This window comes from Serinus canaria, chromosome 2 (genome assembly GCF_022539315.1).
Source record: "Serinus canaria isolate serCan28SL12 chromosome 2, serCan2020, whole genome shotgun sequence".
In the NCBI taxonomy this organism is placed as follows: Eukaryota; Metazoa; Chordata; class Aves; order Passeriformes; family Fringillidae; genus Serinus; species Serinus canaria.
The window spans coordinates 50,597,965-50,618,865 of NC_066315.1; the positions used below are offsets into that span (position 1 = coordinate 50,597,965).

Sequence of the window (20,901 nt, forward strand, 5' to 3'; positions counted from 1 at the left end):
AAGATAAGGGCACTATTGTAAGCATCTGAGGTATCTAGTCAGACTGCTTCCTCTTTGATTTTTCTTTGCTTTTTTCCATCTTTCCTTCGCATCAGGAAACTTTTTTCTTCTGTTGGCTGTCCCCTCCCCTTTATTTTCTTGTACTTCTATTATATAGAGAGCTCCTCCACATCTTTTCCTTGGTGTGAGACTATGCATTGAGACAAGCATTTTTACAATGTCTCTGTGTTAAACACAAATATGCTATGCTTTTCAATATCAACACTAGAGTGAATTTCCACCTTATTCCAAGAACTTTTGAGTTGCTAAACCTCTTTCCTAGGGACCTACTTTTTATAGTATGGTGTATTATTTTTCCTGGCATTCAATTTCCTAGCTCACTGGAACTAAGGGAGAGTAAAGGTGATGTACATATCCAGGGACAGGGATCTATCTATGCATCCTTTCCTGGAAACAATGCACTCTCCCTATTTCACAGTGTCTCAAGTGAGATTACTTGAAGTTGATCAGTTTGGCAGTCTTATCCTGGTACAACATTTTATCATGATGTGGCAGTTTTAGTTTTAACACCAACTTTGTGTGGTGGTTTTGGTTTGCCAATTTGAGATTTCTTGGCCAATGCACTAATTAATGTAGTGGGTTTAGTGCTGGCTAAATGCCAGCGCACTTACTAGAATATACTTATTTCCTTGTGAGATAGGATTAGGAGGAAGGCAAAGCAGGCTCAAAACTTCAGAAGGGTATAAAGAAAACTATATTAACAGAAACCGAAAGAATAATAATAAAAAAAACCTTCAGAACACTTCTTCCCCCCTCCCTAACAATTTTTTTCCTACTGATAATGTAAAGAGACAAAACTTAAAACACACATGCTTTTTTCAGAAGCTGCAGGAGCAGCTGTAGATATATTGTCCATGTGTTCCCTGCAAGGAAATAACAGAACTGTGTGTTTAAAAGCACCCAACTACATTACAAGGGAGCAGTGACAAGTGTATTCTAATTATAGCAAGGTTAATTAGAAGTCAGCTTATCACTTAAAAGAAAAAAAAAAACGCTTATCTCCTGAAAATATAGAGTTCCTTTATATGACCTTTTGGTTCTTTCTCTAGCTTTTGTAATAGATTCTGAAACTATTAGCTTTCTAAGATTGACAAAGAATAAGTCACCTGGTGTAGAAGACAGTTTCATGTATCTTGTGCAAAGTTTGAGCTTCCCAAAGTACAGGTAGTGATTGTCTAGTGTAACTTCAGGCTCCTGGCAACATTATCTTCTCATTTGTTAAACAAAAAGACTTAACTGCTTGAAAATTCCCCCATGACTACATAAATGAAAATTGAGGTTTATTATGTTCACAGTCTACATTGAACACAGCTGATATGATCTCAAAATGTTTACCCTGTGTGTTTGTTGTGTTCTCTCCTTATTAAATTCTTTTGCAGACATAATATCACTGGCTGAGTTGTGCATCACTGTTTCACTTGTATGTATTTTCAGACAAATTGTTCATTTAAAATATTTAGCAGTAACCTGTCATCACTATCTTTTAGGATTACATGAGACCTCTTTCTTCAAAACCAGTTTGATTATGTGAGAACAGAGGTTTCAGTCACTTCTGTGTTGTTATATTGCCTGTGGTTCATGCTCAGATACAATGAATATCATGGCAGAGTGATAAGAGTCTGACACATATCATCTCACCGTCCTCAACCTGCTAAACAGGAGTTTGAAGGCACAATCAGGATTTACCATTCATAGTATTTTTGGGTTACCATCAGCAACTCTTCCATTCTTCAGGGCTTATGTAACTAGGTGACAGAGAACTAGAGGCTGTGGACAAGCAGCATTGCAACAGTGTTCTCTGGGTTTCTGCCTTGTAGCATGTTGTCTCTGTGTTTTGGTTTGGTGTTTTTTTTCTCATCAGGAATTGTTCTCGTGACTATTTTCACTATATAGCAAGAGCGTGGCAAACTGTTAAGGTGTTTTCTCATGGGAGAGAATAAAGATAAATTTTAATTTAAAATTCACTTTGTAGTAGCTCAACTGTGAGTAGAGTGCACTTTGATAGAGGTGTAATGTTACTGAATTGCCGTGATAAAAAAAGCTGAGTTGAATATTTTTAAATGTTTGAGGACTATATAATGAATTTAGAAACGGTTAACAACAGTCTTTTTCATATGAATCTATTTAAAGTTTAGTTGTAGGTTCAGCTTCTGTTAAGAAAACAAGCAAAGTCCCAAAGATTTCCGTCCTCATGTATACTGTCTTTGGAGATGCTAGGTGATTTTTAAATTTTGTTTTGGTAAAAGGTCACTAAATATTTTTCAATTGGCTTTTTCTACCTTAGTATTAATTCAAACGTTGTTTGCGTTTCTTTTTAAAAGTGGTTAAGGATATTTTATAGGATATACGATATTCTAGAGATTTTATAATATATATGTGAATCTGTACAATAAATGGAAGAAGAATGAGACATCAGCATAAAAGACTCTTAAACCTTTAAGTCATGTTAAAACCTAAGATTTTGTTGTTTGTAGGCAACTGGGGCAGAGACATGAGAAGTAAGTGGACTTTTGGCATGTTAGTGATGGTGTTGCCTTGATTTCATGAGACAGTATGGAGATAAGTGTAAAAAGCATGGAATAAGAATACAGAAAAATTGAGCAGCAGAAGGAATCATAGTTGAGCTAAAAGTTTGAATTGAAGGGGACCTTACAGATCATCCAGTTCCAACCCCCCTACCATGGGGGGTTTGAACTGGGCACAGAATCCTTTGTTTGCTTGATGAGAAAAGGGGAAATTATGTTGCTATACTTAGTTATCTATTAAGAATTACAGTGAACATTTTTAAAATGCTCACCCTGATGCTTATCCAGAGCTGGCAGGGTGTCCTAGTGCCGTTCCACCCACCCGTGGCAGATAGGGAGCAGCGGTTCCTGAAGCAGTGGCAGTCAGTGCCCTTACCACTGCCATCTGGTGGAGGAAGTAAAATGCTCCTTAACCAGACCTCCTGCGTTGAAAACTGCAGGACTGCATATCCCTCGGCAGAGAGAGAAATGAGTTCTATGTAATATGTGTTATACATTGGCCCACGATGACAAAATAATTAACATTTTTTCAGAGGTGAATAGCATTTTAATATAACCTGTATTTTAACCTTATGAAGCTTTTATGCTGAATCCAAGCTAATTAAAGAATCACCTTCTCCAGAATATAAAAATTAAAAATAAAATACTGTTGCTTTCTAGTGAATTCCTTCTTGCAGGCAAGGGAAGGAAAAAGATGCCTATCTGCACTGTGGAGACAGATGTTATGCTTCTCCTTGCTCAATATGGAGGGAAGTCTCTACCATATAAATTCTATGTTAATATCATACTGCTTACCTGGGAAAAAACATGGTTGTTGCTATAAAGAGACTATAAGAAAAATACATCAGAAAGGAGAGACTCCAGACTCAATCTTTACAAAGACATTCCAGTTAAAGTCTCCTCTTTCTTTTCTTCTTTCTTCTTGCCAAAAATATTTTTGGTAACTGAAGAACTACATGTTGTCCGTGAAAGTTGAGCTAAGTTTTCAAAAGATTGTGGTAGAATACATATTTAAAAACAAAGATGAAAAAATTGAAGAAGTAGAGATGGCTTTCTAAATGACTATAAATAGCTTGTAATAATTGTTTTTTTGGTGAAAATCTGTGTCACCTCCTGGAAGAAGAACACTGTCTCGCTACCTCTGTATTTACTAAATATATGCAATAAAATAAACCAATCAAAGTGAATACTGCTGTAACGTACTGCTTAACTGCTTGAAAATAGCCAGGATAATAATCTTCTAGAATGTAATGCTTTTTATGCAGGTACAAGAAAACACTGGGGGTTTTTTTTGTTCATGTAATGGTTTTATGTATCTATTTTGAAATGAGGAATTCCAGAACTCAGTGGTGAACAAATTGCTTTGTTTTGTTACTTAGACCAGAGCGAATACCCAAAGAAATACAGGATTGGTTTAAAAAACCAAATTTGTCCCAGAGTAGAAGGTAAATATGAATAGTATGAGTGTGTTCATATACAAAAGAGAATTTGGAGATTTAGTTATAAATTAATAATTTATTAATTAGGCCTTTTTTCTTATCCAAGTAAATTCTCAAGGACCTTTTCCTTGTTTTCCTACCCAATTTCTTTTGTTACAAAGATCTCCTCTGTGGTCTTCTATGTCCTTTTTTGATCAATTCTCTGAATAAATTCTATGCTGAATTATTGTGTCTTTACCTAATGGCTGTTTGCCCTCCAGATTTTATAATCTTCTTTTAGTTTAAGCCACTAGTGTAAGTGTACCAGGTTTAAATACCTCCTATCTTATTTCTTCAAGAAAATTCAGCTATACCATTTCTTTTTATCAGTTGGAAGTTCCCTTAGGAAGCTTCTGAAATAGTGTCAGAGTGCTAGATCTTGGACAATACACAGTTGAATTTTTACTTCAGAAAAATAGGAACTTGGTATATCACTTTACAATAAGCTGTACTTCAAATAGATAATATTACAATGCATATTTATCATAATATATTTTATTAATGTGTGTCTGGTCTAAAGACTGTATAGAGAATAATGACCAGTAGAACTGAAATCAAGACTGTAGTGGCCAGTTTATCCTTTTTTAAGACTGGACTTTGTTTAATGAAGGCTGTAGAAAGCAATCTGTATTGGCTCCCAAGCTACTATGAGCAATGAATAGGGATGTATTTGGTATTCTCTCTCAAGTCATAATACTAGTTCAATTGAAAAGCATGATAACATGACTGCCTCTCCTTTTGCTGGTTGATTTAAAAAAAACTCCAAAATAAGTAGTCTAGTGTTTCTGTTCCGCTCCTATAGTCCAAACTTTATCTAAAGCTATTGTGGCTCTACATTTTCCTTAGTAGGTATTTAAAGACTTTGTTTCAATGGAGCAGATGAAGTTTTTTGTTAAGGATTTTGTTGGTGGTAATTGTTTCACAACTTTCATGGGCTTTTTCAGTAAGGCAGCAGAGTGAATATCAGCACCTGGGAAGAAAGCTATGTCATTTTGAATTATGGTTGTTTCTCTATTATTGTTAATTCTGAATTTCAATAACATAGCTATGAAGACTTGTGTGACGGCTACATCAATAGCATGAGGCCTGTGCTCTAACAGATCTGCTGAGAATTAAGAATTATTTGGTATTATGGCCTTTCTAATGGTACTGTGTTGGGTCGGCTGTCTGTCTCTGCCCCGACACGCGTAGGATGGTTCTTTGCAATCCGCGCTTCAAAGGATGAATCTGAACTCTTTAGTTTTTCGGTCTTCGGATTTGTTTATTATTTCTTATCTACAGAGTTTTCTCTCTGCCCAGCCAGGCAGCCAAAGGCACTCTGACCACCCACAGGGCGGCCGTGTCTTTTTATAGTAAAAACTACGTATAACATATTTACCTTTTATTCCCAATACCTTTCACCCTTGTTAGCAAGTGCACCTTCACCATGAATCAATCCACAAGTGCCAACATCACCACAGAAGATGGATGACAAGAAGAAGAAAGAAGAACCATGAGGCAGGCCCTGATCCCTCCATCTTGTCTCCATAACCCCCCTGTACCAAAACCCTAAAATCTATATTTCACCTTGTAAACATATCATTTCTGCACCATTCAAACCTGAGTGACTCCCATGTCCTCATACACAGGTGGCACATCCCTAGAAGGGTCAAAGTCAAGCCACCAGGCGCTTTTGGCAACATTCCAGGACCTCCGAGCCCCCCCAAGGGTTCTCTTGGTAGCTCTGGACATCCGGAGTGATGTGCTGAGTTCCCACAGTACTGCAGCTTGTCTCTGAAGTATAGTGAAGTAAGCCTGAGAGCTGTCCTCTTAGTTTACTTGCAAAGGTTTTTATCTTTTTTGAGATTGTGTGCTTTATACAGGAATCTAATTTCTCAGGTTAAAAATTAATGTAATATTAAGCCATTTCTTAAAAAAAAAATCTAAAAATATTTTCTTTTTTCTTCAATTTCTGGCACCCATTTTATGACAAATTCACTTGTATTTTATCAAGGGTTTAGTAAATGATAAGAAATCGAGCTTTCCTTTTACTGTAGGAATTTAAAGTTTGGTCTTTGGGTGTACAACTAGGGGAGAGTGGTGAAATGTAAATTGATTTTTAACATGAATCAGTAAACCAATTAACTTTGTATCTTAACAGTATTGTCTTTGTATTAAATGTGTAACTTAATACTAAAGCCTTGCCAGAGAGTAAAGGCCAAATGCATATATCTGCAATTTTATAGACAAAGCTAAACCCAAACTTATCAGCTCTTTGAGTCCTTTTTCATTCTGTGCTTCGTACTTGTCACTGTGACAGTTTATGTGTGACAGAGCAATAATGGGCTGCAAATGGAGTACTTCCTCTTGCATGGCAATTTCCTTGCTATACTTGTGTGTTATCAGGTAGAAAGAAGAGTAGCTTTATGCTGCTTTGAAGAAAGATTACATTATGGCAGTTAGGAGTGTTTTATCTGCATATGCAAAATTCAGAAAAAATAGTCTTCATGAGTCATTTGAAGTTAAGACAAACTATTTTGAGTCATAGAGCTGTAGTGAATCTGCCTTCTGTCTTGTCATTATTTGATATTTTGTGCCTGTAGTCTAATCATAATTTGAAGTTAACCTCCCAAGTTATATACCTGTTTCATTTTCCTGAAGCCCAGTAAAACAGTTTTATAGGTTTCCAACGTTTTACATAAACATTTGCTGTGACAGTGGCAAAAGCAAGAAAAAACTCTATCCTTAATCAAAAGCAAAAATCGATTAGATTTTGCATTTTAAGAACTTCTATAATTGGCTGGTTGTTAGGAGTTCTGAATCTTTAACTGCTGCTGATTCTCAAAAAGCTTTTAATTAATATTACATAGACAACTGCAATCTTTGGTGGAAAACCTGTCTTCAGTGGTTTAATATTTAAAGAATTTGAGAGAATTTTTGTCAGCTCAATATTCAAACATGAAAAAACTGAGCTTGTGTTTTTTTCAAACTTTAGCTATACGGCAAAATTTATTCCCTCATATTCCCAGGGCTGTTTAATACCTTTATCAATGACACTGTCAGTGGGATTGAGTGTGCCCTCAGCTAGTTTGCAGATCTGTGAAGCCAAGTGGTGCAGTTGGCACAACAGAAGGATGGGATGCCATCCAGCGCCACATGGACAAATTTGGGCCTATGAGAATCTCTTCAAGTTCAACAAGTCCAAATACAACATACTGCATGTCAGTGAGGGCAATCTCAGATGTGAGTCCAGACTGGGAGAAGTTCTTGATGGTAACAAAGATGCTCAGAGGACTGAAGCACCTCACCTATGAAGACAGGCTGAGAGAGGTGGGGTTGTTCAGCCTGGGGAAGAGATGTATCTGGGGAGACCTCACTGTGACCTTCCAGTACCTGAAATAGCCTTATGAAAAACAGAGAGAGTGAGTATTGTACACAGGCTGATAGCATTAGGACATTGGGGAATGTATGGTTTTGAACTAAGAGAGTAAGTTTAGATTAGATGTTAGGAGGAAATTCTTACTAGGGGAATGGTGAGTTCCTGGCCACTGGAACAGATTGGCCAGAGAAGTTGTGGATGTTCCATCCCTGGAACTGTTCAAGGCCAGGTTGGATGGAGCACTGAGCAGACTGCTTTAGTTGATTGCACCTGATCTGGGCCCTGGAACTAGATGATCTTTATGGTCCCTTCACACCCAAGCCATTCTGTGACTTTTTTAATGATCATCTAATTCTTTTGACTAGTAATGCTATCTTTAAAGAGTTAGGTACATATTCATTTTGAAAATTCATTGATTATTTCCTTATTGTTATGTTAAAATCTTAGTGTGTATTTGTGAAATGATTTGAGTACTCAAACCATGATTCAGAAAACTTTTTTTAAACTTCAACTATTTTTCATCTGCTTGCAGGCAGAAGCCAGACTTGCAGCAAAACGGGCAGCTCGAGCAGAAGCAAGAGATATACGTATGAGAGAGCTGGAGCGACAGCAAAAAGAGGTAGTGTAACTCACCAGGAATTATTGCAAACCTTTACAAAAATTCGTAAAGTATTTTATTTCTGCATTTCCATAAGATTTTGTCTTTTAGTGTAATTCAGTTTTGTACAAGTATTTTCAGCATTAGAATTGGATTATATTGAAGGGTTTCACAGTAAATATCTGTTGTCAAGATCTTTCTTTAAAAAAATTATTTAAATGGGGTAATATTTACACATACAGTTGTAATACATGTTTCTCCTAAAAAAAGTCTGCATTTCTTGAGAAAAAAACCCCTAGAAGCTGGGTTTTCAGCAGTCTGGTTATTGCATAGTTGTTACATTTAATTCAGGTTTTGACATTGCATGTAAAACATTGAGAATTTATTATTTATTATGATTGCACTCAAATCCATGTAACGCTCATACTTTGTTGTTGTAGGGTTTTTTCCTGTGGTAATAAGTGAAATATGCAGAACATTTTTTGCCTCAATATTATATGGTTCTCATATAACTCAAACCACAGTTTGAGTTTTTGAATTGTTATAGATATCTGCTATTATTTTGATTATTACATGGTAATTAATGTAGAACTCTCTGAGTTTTCAATTTAGGAATCCAATTTTGTGTGTTGACTATAATTTATATATTAAATGTTTTGTTTGGTTTTCTTTTTACATTCTGTAGTTTTCTCAGCATTTATATGATAGAAAATGGGCTCATATCCAGAAATGGATGGTAGGCTGAAATCACTTGTTGTGCATGTTTTTGCCACTCAGAGAACTAACACAGGATTTTGGAGGAAGTAATTTACTAATGGTTTGCTGTGTGTTATTTCAAAGTGCCTAATTATGTATAAGAAATATATATATACACACAGAGACATATTAACTATATATGTATGTGGTTCAATTACATATGTACATAGTCCAACCCTCCCCTGACTGACTGTTCCCTTGGGTCCTGTCACTGGTCACCACAGAAGAGATCAGTCCCTGCCTCTCTACTTCCATTTGTGAGGTTGCTCAATACTGCAATGACTCCCCTCAATCTCCTCCAGGTTGAACAGACAGGGTGACCTCAGCTGCTCCTTGTGCAACCTTCCCTCCAGCCCCTTCACTATCTTGGTTGCCCTTTTTGGGGGGTTCTCTGATAGTTTTATATATTATATTTTGCACCCAAAACTGCACGAAGGACTCGAGGCTGCAGCAGAGCAGAGTGGGACAATCCCTTCCCTTGCTCAGCTGGGGACGTGGTGCCTGATGTACCCAGGACACAGTAGGCCCTCCTGTCTGTGCGGGCACTGCTGACTCACATTTAACTTGTCATCAGTCAGGACCCCGTGGTGCTGTTCTCCAGTGTCTTGTTCCCCAGTCTGTCTGTACATCCTGGGTTGACCTATCCTAAGTGCAGAATCCAGCACTTGCCTTTGTTAAACTTCATATGTGTTGGAGGTTAGGATTTGTTAAATTTTTTTCTTTCTTAGGGAATTTCTCTCCCATTTGTTGCCTAAGAGACCAGAACAATGGATACTTGAGAGAAACAAAGGATGTGGCCAAGATAGGGGGAAGGGGTGCAATCCACTGCAGTCTCTTAGCTGGGGGGTTTTCTCTTAGGAAGTGCAGAGATACTGTGAGAGTTTGGCTGGGGGGTGAGGGGCTGGGCTTGTCCCTTGCTCTCTCTAACTCTTGTAGGGTAGGCAGTTTGGCTGCTGCTGCGGGGAGAATTCGTTGTCAGCACCCTTATGTCGTGCACTGCTTTTCCTTACCATGGCTGAGCCTTTGCTGGTAAGAGCAGCTGTTGAACTGGGACCTTTTCAATACCCAATCTCACTGAAAGGGACCCTCACCATCTACTTGGGTGCTGCAGGGGAAAACCCGAGACTCTGACCCCCTCCCCCTTCTGGAGGTGCTTGCAGAAAGCCATCTGCGCTGCCCAGTGCTGCTGTTTTCTGCTGCTGCTTCTGGCTTTTTGTTGCACTTTAACCTGATATTCCCAGCCCCTGCCAGCAGGATACCCTGTGGCCCCTGGCACTGGTCTGGAGTTTTGCTACACTTTTTACCACTCCAGGTGTGCCTGCCTTCAGCCTGCTGCTTCAGGGTTCCTACTGCAGTCTGTTTTATCATCCAGAGAGGCACCAGGACCAGCTGCCTCCCAAGAGTTTGTAAAGGAAGCCCCTTTCTATCTCTCCTGCCAGCTGTGCCACCGTTACCCTCCTGGAGAGAGGCAGCTGGGCTCATGCCACAGTGCACCCTCCAGGTGCGGTAGACTCATGGCATTTGCCCTGCCCAGCTGGGAGCCAACAGGGCCTCTGCTGGCTGTGACTGTAACTTCACCAAAGGGGAAAGTGCCTGCAGCCAAGTAAAGGCTGTTACTGGGTTTCTGGTTCTGTTTGTTGTCACTCCCACTGTTGTTGTTGTTTGTCTTGTTTTATGTGTGTATACATACACATATATGTGTGTGTGTATATGTATGCACACACTAGTGAAGAACTTATTCTTTTTCCCATATCTTTGCCTGACAGCCCCATAATGTCAAAGTTATAATAATTTGGAGGGAAGGGGGTCACATTTTCCATTCCAAGGGAGGTTCCCACCTTCCTTGGCAGGCACCTGTCTTTCAAACCAAGACACTATGGTTGGTGGTTGTTGCCCATCTCTCTGATTTGCCACGGCCTTGCTGTGGGACCTCCCTGCCCTCAAGCTCCTCCCATTTGGTGTCATCGACAAACTTAGTATTCCTTGAGTTCCGCATCCAAGTAATTTATAAGGAGACCTAGGCCTAAGATGAGCCTGTGGAACCCTACCAGTGACCTGGTGCCAGTTTGATGTCACCCCCTTCACTACAAGCCTTTGTGCCCAACATGTTAGCCAGTTGCTCATTCATTGTATAACATGGTTATTCAGCTGTGTGCGGGTAGCTTTGTCTTGAAGGATCCTGTGAGAGATGGTATCAAAAGCTTTACTGAAGTAAAAAAAGATACAATCTACCAACTCTCCTAAGTCACTTAGGTGGATCACTCTGTTGTATAACAAAATGAGGTTTGACAAGCAGGAGTTTCCCCTCATGAAGCCATCCTATCTGTGACCATTGACTGAGTTTCCCCCAGGTGTTTTTCAGTACCTCCCAGAATAGGATTTTCCATGATTTTACCCAGCACTGGAGTGAGACTGACTTAATTGCAAAGTTTCTTTAGAGGGTTCCTTTCACAAAATTCATAACCTCTTAAAAGGGTATGTGGGAGATGTCAAGGGTTTTTCTGGCTTTTAGGAAAGTGTTCACTGTGGGAACGTTTTTAATTACCAAGGTTTAAGTAATACATGCTGAGACTAGCCATCATTTTAAATAGTTAAAACTACAATGGCAATTAATATCTGTTGAGAAATCCTAAGACTGGCATTAGAATTTTATTTGCAAAGTTATATTCACTCTTTATTGTCTCTTTGCCTATCTGATATTTGTGTATACATTAGTTCTCATGTTCTCAAGCATAGTTTCTGTATTTCTTGGGGGAATGTACCTTTGAAGGTTTTTTTTGCTTGAGATCAAGGGTTTTTAAAACATGGTATTTGTGAGGAATCTCACTCAAAATTAATGCCAATTAACGGAATGCCACCTTCCTTTTGCAGTCCTAAGGGGTACATCTGCAGGAGATTTCTAAACAGATGTGTGCTCCTTTCTTGGGTTGAGAGATATAACCTCTGTATTGGATAACATGCATAGTTCAAACTTGAACTTTTAGAAATCAAGCTTGAGATACCAGCAGCACCTATCTGTTTGCAATACGCACTGTAGTGCGTAATCCTTTGACCTGAATATGCTGAACATTTAACGCAGGCTTTCTATTTTCTGATGGAATGTCAGGAAGAGACTTGTTACCCAGCAATTAAGAGGAATCTTGTATAAAAGTAGCAAACTTTCTTCTTGCCTGCTGCAGATGTTACTAAGAGATACTTCTCCATTTATACCAGAGATACAAAGAATATTTAAAATTGGCAATGATCTAACTATATTGTGTTGAAAAGTTAAATAGCTTGAGCATTCATTTTAAACTTCAAAACAAACAGTATAGAGAGGAAGACTAAAATGTCATTATGAACCTACACTCCCCTCATGGCAATTCTCTGGCAGAATTTTAAATAGGCCAATACTAAATAGTTGTAAAATAGTTTTAAACAAATTAATGTATCCAGTGAAAATGCAGATGACAACCATGTGACCATAAGCAATAAGAAATCCAGTCTTTAGATACGCATCTATGATCTGGAGGCAAAGCCTTTAATTCTATAAATAACTGGCTTACAATCTTTAGAATAGTTCAATATATTGAAAACTGTAGGAAATAGGTAATTTAAGGAACAATTCCTACTTTTAGAACTGTGTTGTAGTCTCCAAATGGGATAATTTTTAAATTAAGATTTTTCTTACCATGTTTTTATACTGTAACAATCTGAGATGCTTATGGCATGTGAAATATGTTTTGATTTTAAATTAGTTGTGATTTTTGTCTTGCTTCTTTCACATATTCTTTTGTGTGAACCAAAATGAACATTCTCTCATCTTTAAACAGAAAAAAAAAGATACTAAGGTTCCTTAGCTAGTTGTCATCACTCAGATATTGAGTTATTATTTTCACTGTCACTGTGTAGCAAAACTAGCTGTAGAACTTAAAACTGGTCAATTTCTTTAAGAAGCTTTGTTCCTCTAATAGAGAAAAAAATGCAAAATATATATGAGGCAGCTGAGAATAATAATTTCTCTTCGGGCTCAAATAACTTTGTAAATTACTTAAAATCTGAATGGAGTAATTATATGGTACATTTCTTGCTAGTGTACTTGACATTTTGTAAAGCTCTCTATTGTTACTTTTATTTCTTAATTTATGTAGTTTTGTGCTTTTTTTCTGTATTAATATATTAATCATAAGAAAGGCTAACTCACTACTGAACACTAATTATTAATTATATTAACCTGCTTTACTTATATTCCCTAATGTGGTATTTTGGCATACTTACCCAAATCAGGTGAAATGAGCTCTTCTGACTTGAGTGAGTTTACTTGCCACCCTGGATTATTCAAAATGACACATAGCATTGAAAGTGCTAACAGCATGTTGCTCACTTTGGCTTCCTGGTATGGTGTCAGGGTTTTTATTCCTTCTGTATGAAATAACTCTGCATTTCTTCTTTCTCAGGAAGATGCAGAGAGAGCCAGATACTCTCACCAGCCCAGTCGACATTCACATTTGGTTTGTGTTCAAACTGTATACTTTTTCTTTTTGATCACAGCCTTCAGAAACCAAACCAAAGGAAAAAAGGGTTTGGGTTCTGGTTTCTTTTTCTAATGGAGAGGATGAAGCTTCAAGTCTCATAAGTATTTGCAGTTTTAGTCATTTTAAGTCACATATAATGTTTAAGTTCATTTGGTGTTTTATTTCCATCAATGTTAAAAAGGTAGTTTATTTTTGTGTTTCAGTCTTCCAGTCTTTTCTTGCACTTTGAGCATTACTGTGTGTCTGTAGTATTTGTGAAAGAAAAGACACAGTTTGAAGAAGAGTTTGGTATGGTGCAAGATTCTCTTTCTTGGAGAAGGTGGGAATATATCATTCATTAATGGCAAAATATTTAGCCGAATGATGTAAGGTATCCCAAAGACTGCTAACAGAAATATTTTTTGTATAGGCTCTTTTATATCATCTTGAGCCATATAAATATTGCTAAGGAACAGTTTTATTGAGTTTATGGTAACATTTTCCTGGACTTGGATCTGCCTAGAAATCAGCTGGTCGTTGATCTGGGTATACAGGCCAGGAAAGGGACAAATTACTGAAATAAAAGGGTTGGTTTTATGTATTTTGGAAGCTGGAATGAGCTGTTTCTTTGTAAAATCAGGTCATTGTCACTTGCTAAGAGGTCTTTGCAATTAAATGTAGTTTTTGATTAACTGAATTTTGTGTAGTGTCATGCAAGTCCTATTGTTAAGTATTTCTGAAATTTGCTGCACATATATTTTTACAAAATGATTTTGAACAGTAAATGCTTTATCAAGAAAACGTGTAAAATATGCTATGTGCAACTCTTAGAAACTTGTGAGCTGGTATAGATTGGCTCAGATCTGCTCTTGTCTTGGTTGACATAGCAAATATGCTAAGATTAAGTAATTGGCTGATGTCTAAACAAGAGGGTTTGAATTGGGCAGATAACTAAGCTCATTTTTGGGGGTTTACTTAGAATTTCTTTGACTGCCTTGGTTCTTTTCTGTCATTTAATGAAGAGTAATAGAATTAAATTTTAAAACTTATTTCATATCTTAATGTATTTTTATAATTTCATTCTCAAGAGTTCCTCAGATGTCAGTGCATCTCACAGGAGCAGAGCAAGTACCTCCAAAAGGAGAGCTCTTGTGGTGTGTAACTTGGAATGAGCATGCTTTTTACTTAGTGTGATGTGTTCACATTGTAACATTTTCTGTGCCTGCTTACCAAAGCAGTAGTTTGGTGAGAGCATGCTTATAGAACATAGTATTAATGGTATTGCTGCAATGATTGATGTAATCAAGTACTTTGTGATAGCAAATGTGAGAGCTGAAAGAAAAACCATTTAGAGGTGTGAAGGGAAGTAATCTCTTCAGTTGCTCTCTCCCAATGTCCCCAACACAGAACTAAAATAAAATGGAAAAGCTTGTCCATCAGCATTGACAGGTACAAATGTGTTATTAAAAGTTACAACAGGAGACATTTTTCTCTTTTATGTTGTGATTTTAGAGCAACAGACAAGGCTGAAATACAGAAAGCTTGCCTTTTCAGTAATGGGTATTTCTGTATATTTGTGGTATTCCTAGTTTAGGCAAGTTAAATGTTTTTTAGTAGACTGTTATACCTTTTTTAACTATTAACAGTTTAAGTTAAGTGTAGGGATAATAAGTGTCTGAGTGATCTGTCTTCATTCTGTAGCAAGGTTGCTTATTGGAGGTAATAATTAGAGACAAAAATTGTTTTGAAAAAATAAATAGTTAAGTTGATTAAAACTGATCCAGTGACTTATGGGTCCTTTAGGTAATACTTTTAGTAACACAAAAAGGACCATAGTCTATAAATTACATTTACAATATTAAAATATCATGTAATATATTGTTAATATAGGATGTGTTAGAACTATTGAGATAATATGAATATAGTATGAAATAATTTTAGCTAAATTTGGGCTATATTAACTTATAAACAAATATAAAATCTAAATCTGGGGAATTTCTGGTGTTAATCTGATGTCTAGAAGAAATTTTCAGATGTAACAATAGACAAAAATATTTTTTCTTGAAGTCCTCCTTGAATTACTCCCCATTTTGGAAATTATACTGGGCAATACTCCAGCATGCTACTATGATAAAATGTAATATTTTCAAACTACCTTCAGGGTTTTTTTATGTTGGCTTGGGTTGATATTAAATTACATATTGTATTGCACATTACCTACAGTCAAAATATCTGGGAAATTTTTAAATGAACTGAAAAAAACAAATTTGCTGTGAAAATTAAAATTTTCTAAGTTGAAAAAAAGATGTATAAACTTCACAAATTTTGCTGTTACTGAGTGACAAGAAACATGGGACACTTGCTAAGCTATTATTACAAAGCTGTTTTTATTAGTATTCTTAAGAGTTGCCAACTCTGGTAGACTCTCATTCTCTTTACACATAGCTGGCCCTTTCATGACACTGTTCCTTCTTTTTCACACATTTGCTCCTCCTGAAAACACTTAATTCCTCTATTCCCACCTTTAATTCCTCCCTGATCACAAAATTGCTATTTCCCTTTCCTCCTGTAAGGTCTTTCATGCCCTTTACCCCACAGGCAGTGACCTTCCCGAGCCTGTAAGGTGTCATGGAAAGTCATTGCATCATGGGGAGTTGCACAGCTCAACAGTGGGGCTGGCTGATGTTCCTTTAGAGTGCTTTGCCTGTGTGGAGATGAGCCTTTTGTTACATAACCTTGTAAATACTGTCTCAGCTTAATGAAATCTACCATGTAAGACTTGGCTTAATTATTTAAAATTGTATTACTAAAGTCACATTAAATAATTCACAAAGCGTAGTGCTGTCCAAAGTGGTCCAGCCTCAGAAAGCACTTCAGATCTGGATAAATGGATATTTCTTAATGTTTAAATTTTCATTATTAGAATATGGTTTCTTGTAATTTTCTTGTAAGTTTTTTTAGTCATTCTTTGAAATAAAAGCTGTTTATTTTTTTTAACATTGTCATTTTCACTTTATTTGATTTTCTTTTGCTTTAGTATGACAACACTAAGGATAGATCTGCAAGATATTTGGTCCCTGTATGTTAATACTTTGCATCTCTTTGAGGGAAGACTGGTTTTGTGCTTTGTTTCTAAGGTGTAATGGTACTAACTAGTGACTTTAAATTCTTGACTTTAAAAAGTATATAAATTTTTACTATCACATGTTCAGATGTAGAATAGTTATGTAATTCTAACACTTTCTGTAGCCTACATGTGTAATTTTTTTCAGGGAGAAAAGACACCTGTCTTACAGCAAGCACTTTCTAGTATTGTTTTTTCTAAACTTTGTAGTGAAGTGTCATACAAATTAGACTTGGAGGACATCATTGGTGGAAAAAGTGTGTGTGCATCTCTTTGTATTCTACATTACCACATAGAAACTTTAACTTAATCTAATGGAAAGTTATTTCAGTCCAGAGAATAAGCAGCTAGTTTGTGTATCTTTACTTAAAAGACATCTGTCATATTTTTATGAAGTGACAGTAGACGGCATCACATTCTCAGTGGTATTATGCCACATAAAATCTGTGTCTCTTAAGAAGAGGCAAGTATCAAGTACCACCAAAAGGAATATTTAAGCAGCTTAAAAAGCTGTATTTGTTTAAATAGCAGTGTTATCTGAATTAGCTAGCAGATAAGGAAGCACAATATAGTGCTTAAATTATTCTGTATTGTTAAGCTTTTTTAGTTTGTTTATTGGTTTAAATTCTTCTGTGAGATGTGAGCACTAGCTTTAAGCCAAGCCTATATTAATGAGAATAGGGTTGATTATAGTTTCAATTACCAGGTTTTTTTAACACAGTGATAGAAGCGTAGTTAGAATTTTCTGTGTTGTTTCTGCTTAAGGTTATAAAATCCTTAAATCCTTTTGTCTGTCTTCTTTGTATTTTAAGATTGAAGATGCTGTTATATAGTGGTATTAATTCTCTAAATTTAATTCTTAGAGTCATGCTTACAGTTAACTTCAAAGTTCAAAGGAGAAAGTTCTTTATTCCCATAAAAGTTTATTGGGTACTTTTCTAGTATAATATTCCTTATAAATATACTAAGCGTGTAGCATCATGGGTAAAATTATTATCTTCCTGACATTTGCATAAATGTTTCTAGGGGGAAAAAAAACCCCTCATATTGATCAGATTCTGACCTCCAATTTGTGTTTGAAACTGTTTTCATATCAGTACAATACCATCAATTGAATCAGCTGAATAGAAATCTTGTTTTGCTAGAGGCCTGGTAAAGGAACTATTTAAAGGTGGCACTTCTCTGGATTAAAGTTTATTCAGTTGGGATGGAGCTATGTGTTCTTAGTCCTGCTTTGTCCTCTATCAGATAGTTAGAAACATTTTAAATGTAGGTGTGCAGCAGATTGAATTTGCCATAGACCTTGATGTTAATCCAGTGACTTATTGAGAAAGGCATAAGGATTATTTTGATTGTGCAAAAACCATTCCAGAAGGTTTGGTGTTTTCATGTGAATATAGTGTCAATAAATGAAATATTTTGGATGTAATTTTTCAGACAGTTTTTGGTACTGATGAATTAGGGGTTGGGGGTGATCAGAACAGGAGTGGATGCTTGTGTTGAGACTAGGCTAAAGTAATTTTGTGTTTACTTAGTATTGTATTACAGCATTTCTCCATGTGCTTTTGAAGGGCTATTTTCCTGTTCCCTTAGTTCCTAAACAAATAATCAATATGAATATTTCTGCCTTGTGTTGCCTATTAAGATAAGAAATGCTTTATTCTGCAGGCACTACTTTTTGTCATGTTTTTATCTGTCTGGTTTTTCTTTTTTGTATGTGTGTATGAATTTTTGCCTTACATGTGCATATAAATGCAATTTCTGTAGAGAGTCAAAACCCAACAGAAATAAGCCAAGATACAATTGCTAGACTTTCAGTATGTGCACTTGACATAAAGAATAGTGATAGGGTACAGGCTATGCTACTGTCACATAAACACCCAGCCCCAAGTCAAGTATTAGGGATTTCTGTCCTCTCTCCCCAAAATGCTTTGATTCATAATGGTATCTAATGTAAAAAGGATAAAGTAAATAATTGTACTAATTATTAACAAGTCTTTTAAATTATGTTTTTCATGTATTTCTTGCTGCACTTGTCAAGCTTTTGGAATTTTTATTTTATTATGGAGGAAAAATACCAAAATTATTTACTATTTTGTTTGAGCACGGCATTAGAAATACAGTTAAGGATGATATACAAAGTACATAGTAGTTTTGAGGCTTATATTATTTACTTGCTTAAGAAAGTTAAATGGATTTGGTGTCAACATTAGGGAAAACTTTACAGCATTCTGCACAAGGTCTAAGCTTGGGAACACTTGGGTAATGTTAAGATAAAACTTTCATTTGCAAGATCTAGAGATGCAACTGCTGTTTTCTCTCTTCTTTTCTTCCTCACCCCTCAGAGTGGAATTTACTATGATCAAAGAAATTATAGCAGCCTTGGATATAGTAAACCAGTTCCTTCCTACCATGTTTGGGTCTGTCTCCTCTTTCTATATTAATTTGATTATTTATAGAAAGTATGTATATGTGGTTTTGCTTACTTATGCCATATGACACTAACTTATCTCTCTATGACACTTGCAATTATTACAGTTAAAAGTGGTAACAGTTGTATTTTTTGCTCGTAAGGGTTGTGTTTTATAAAATTAATGTGTAACATGTGGATTACGCTGTTCTGCATGTGAGGTTTTAAATTTAAAATAACTTCTGTTTCATGATTCTATTCGATATACAAAAAACGACTGACAGCTGTGACAGTTGCTGTTTCAAATTCCTGTTTTTTACAAACAACAAAACAAAGTCTAAAGTGTTTAGCACCATTGCAGTACTTTTTTCCATCTTAATATAAATTATAAAATACTGATGTATCATGAGATGAGTAATATTTTCTAGTACCTGCAGCTGTAGTCATGGCCAGGTTTAAATAACTAGCTAGAGAAAACTGACATGTTATTTGAGAACTACTTAATTTCTTCACTCTCTTCCACAAATCTACTTGAAAAAATACTGGACTGGTTTGATAATTTAAATTTATTTCAAAGATGTTTTCTTGGAGGCTCTTCCACCCTTCCTGAAAGTTTCTGTCTACTATAGATAGAATAAAATTTAGTATTTAAATCTTTAGGACTTTAGTGGAATATAGAACATAAATTTAAAAATGTATGCATGCAGAAAAAGTATTTCTGACTTGTTCTGTTCTTCACATTATAGTCATCTTCTCTATACAGTGATCCAGTGGCACCAGCTAGGATTTACAGGGTTAGTACAATATAAAACAATATCTTACTTATCTTTAGATGTCTGAATGGCCCAATATAAATAAAAAATTACACTTTTCTTCATAGTTGTCTCCTTTAAACACTGGTTTGATAAGAAGTATTTTGTAAGCACCATATGCATAGTTGCCTTAAATTTGTATTGTATGGCCATGAGGTTTGACAATATTACATGTGCATTTAAAAAATATTTTTAGAGTTGCATTTTCTGTGTATAATTTTATGGAGGCATTCAGTTTAATTTTCGTAATGTTGTTAAATTGCCTCTTTAAAGTATTTTAGTAGTTGCTGTTTTACTACTCTTTTTACAGGCAAGCATAAAGTTGGTGAATGCAACAATGATGTTGAAGAACACTGGGGTTAGAATAAGTTAATTCAAGCATACTAAGTAACAACTGCATGTATAATACCAAACCAGTATTTTAAAAAGTTAAGCATTTGGATGGAAATCAGGAGATTACTGAAGTTTGCGGTAAATACACCTTGAATACTTTTAAATAGGATGCCATATTTAAACTTAATAAACATAAAAAAATGCAATAGCATAAAAACCTAATCTGCATCTTTACAAAATCAAGAGTAGCTAGTAGTGCCATAAGAATGGCTAAGGTAGCTCTAAAAAAGTTGTCTTTAAAAGTTGGCATGAACGTCTGAAACTTTAAGCCTTTAGCTGCTATAGTAGTTCAGATCTATCTTACATTGCCATTTAGAGACATGCTAAACTTATGTAAAAAAACTATCAAATATTATGTAGCATTTTTAATTAGTTAGTGAGATCATCTTTTGCACTTGGATTACAAATAGATGATTTACCTTTTTTGGCTTTGTGTATGCTCTCAAGAAAATGTTAGAAGGTTCAGTGAGAGAACAGTACAATGAAGACTGCTATTACATATAACTTGGATACGTACATAATTCTACTTTCTGCTGGAGGTTTCTTCATAGGGAGGGGCAAAGCAGTATGAAATGGTAATTTTTTTTCTTTTTAAGTTGTGTTTCTCAGAGCTGCTTTTATTATATACAGCATAAATAGATTTCAGCCTTGCACCTTTAAACATAACTCTCTCAGGAGAATGTGCACGAATGACTGTAAAATAAAGTCACTTAGTGAACTGCATAGCTTCAGTTCCCAGGATGTGTTAAAACTTCTGCAGGCTTCCTAGCAGTTAAAACCAAATTACAATTTAAATGTTTAATTTAATCATGCAGCTAGTTAAGATTTGATTTTTTTTTTAACTATTTGGCTATTTTTTAAGGGAATTCTTAGTGACACATGGAAATAGACGTG

The 20,901-nt window shown here is 35.9% G+C and overlaps 1 protein-coding gene across 36 annotated transcripts in view; it reads left to right on the top strand.

Annotated features, from left to right (window-relative positions):
- The window catches only part of LRRFIP2 (LRR binding FLII interacting protein 2), a 56,076-nt gene that overhangs the window by 10,550 nt on the left and 24,625 nt on the right, over positions 1-20,901 (top strand). For 15 of the 36 annotated variants that reach the window (XM_050971750.1, XM_050971759.1, XM_050971753.1 and 12 more), the window contains 5 exons: positions 7,954-8,040; positions 8,705-8,755; positions 13,212-13,265; positions 18,738-18,812; positions 19,549-19,596. In XM_050971750.1, the coding sequence (XP_050827707.1) occupies positions 7,954-8,040; positions 8,705-8,755; positions 13,212-13,265; positions 18,738-18,812; positions 19,549-19,596 (315 nt within the window). The remainder of the gene's footprint in view (positions 1-7,953; positions 8,041-8,704; positions 8,756-13,211; positions 13,266-18,737; positions 18,813-19,548; positions 19,597-20,901) is intronic. The other 21 variants (XM_050971774.1, XM_050971775.1, XM_018924022.3 and 18 more) reach the window with 7 other exon arrangements.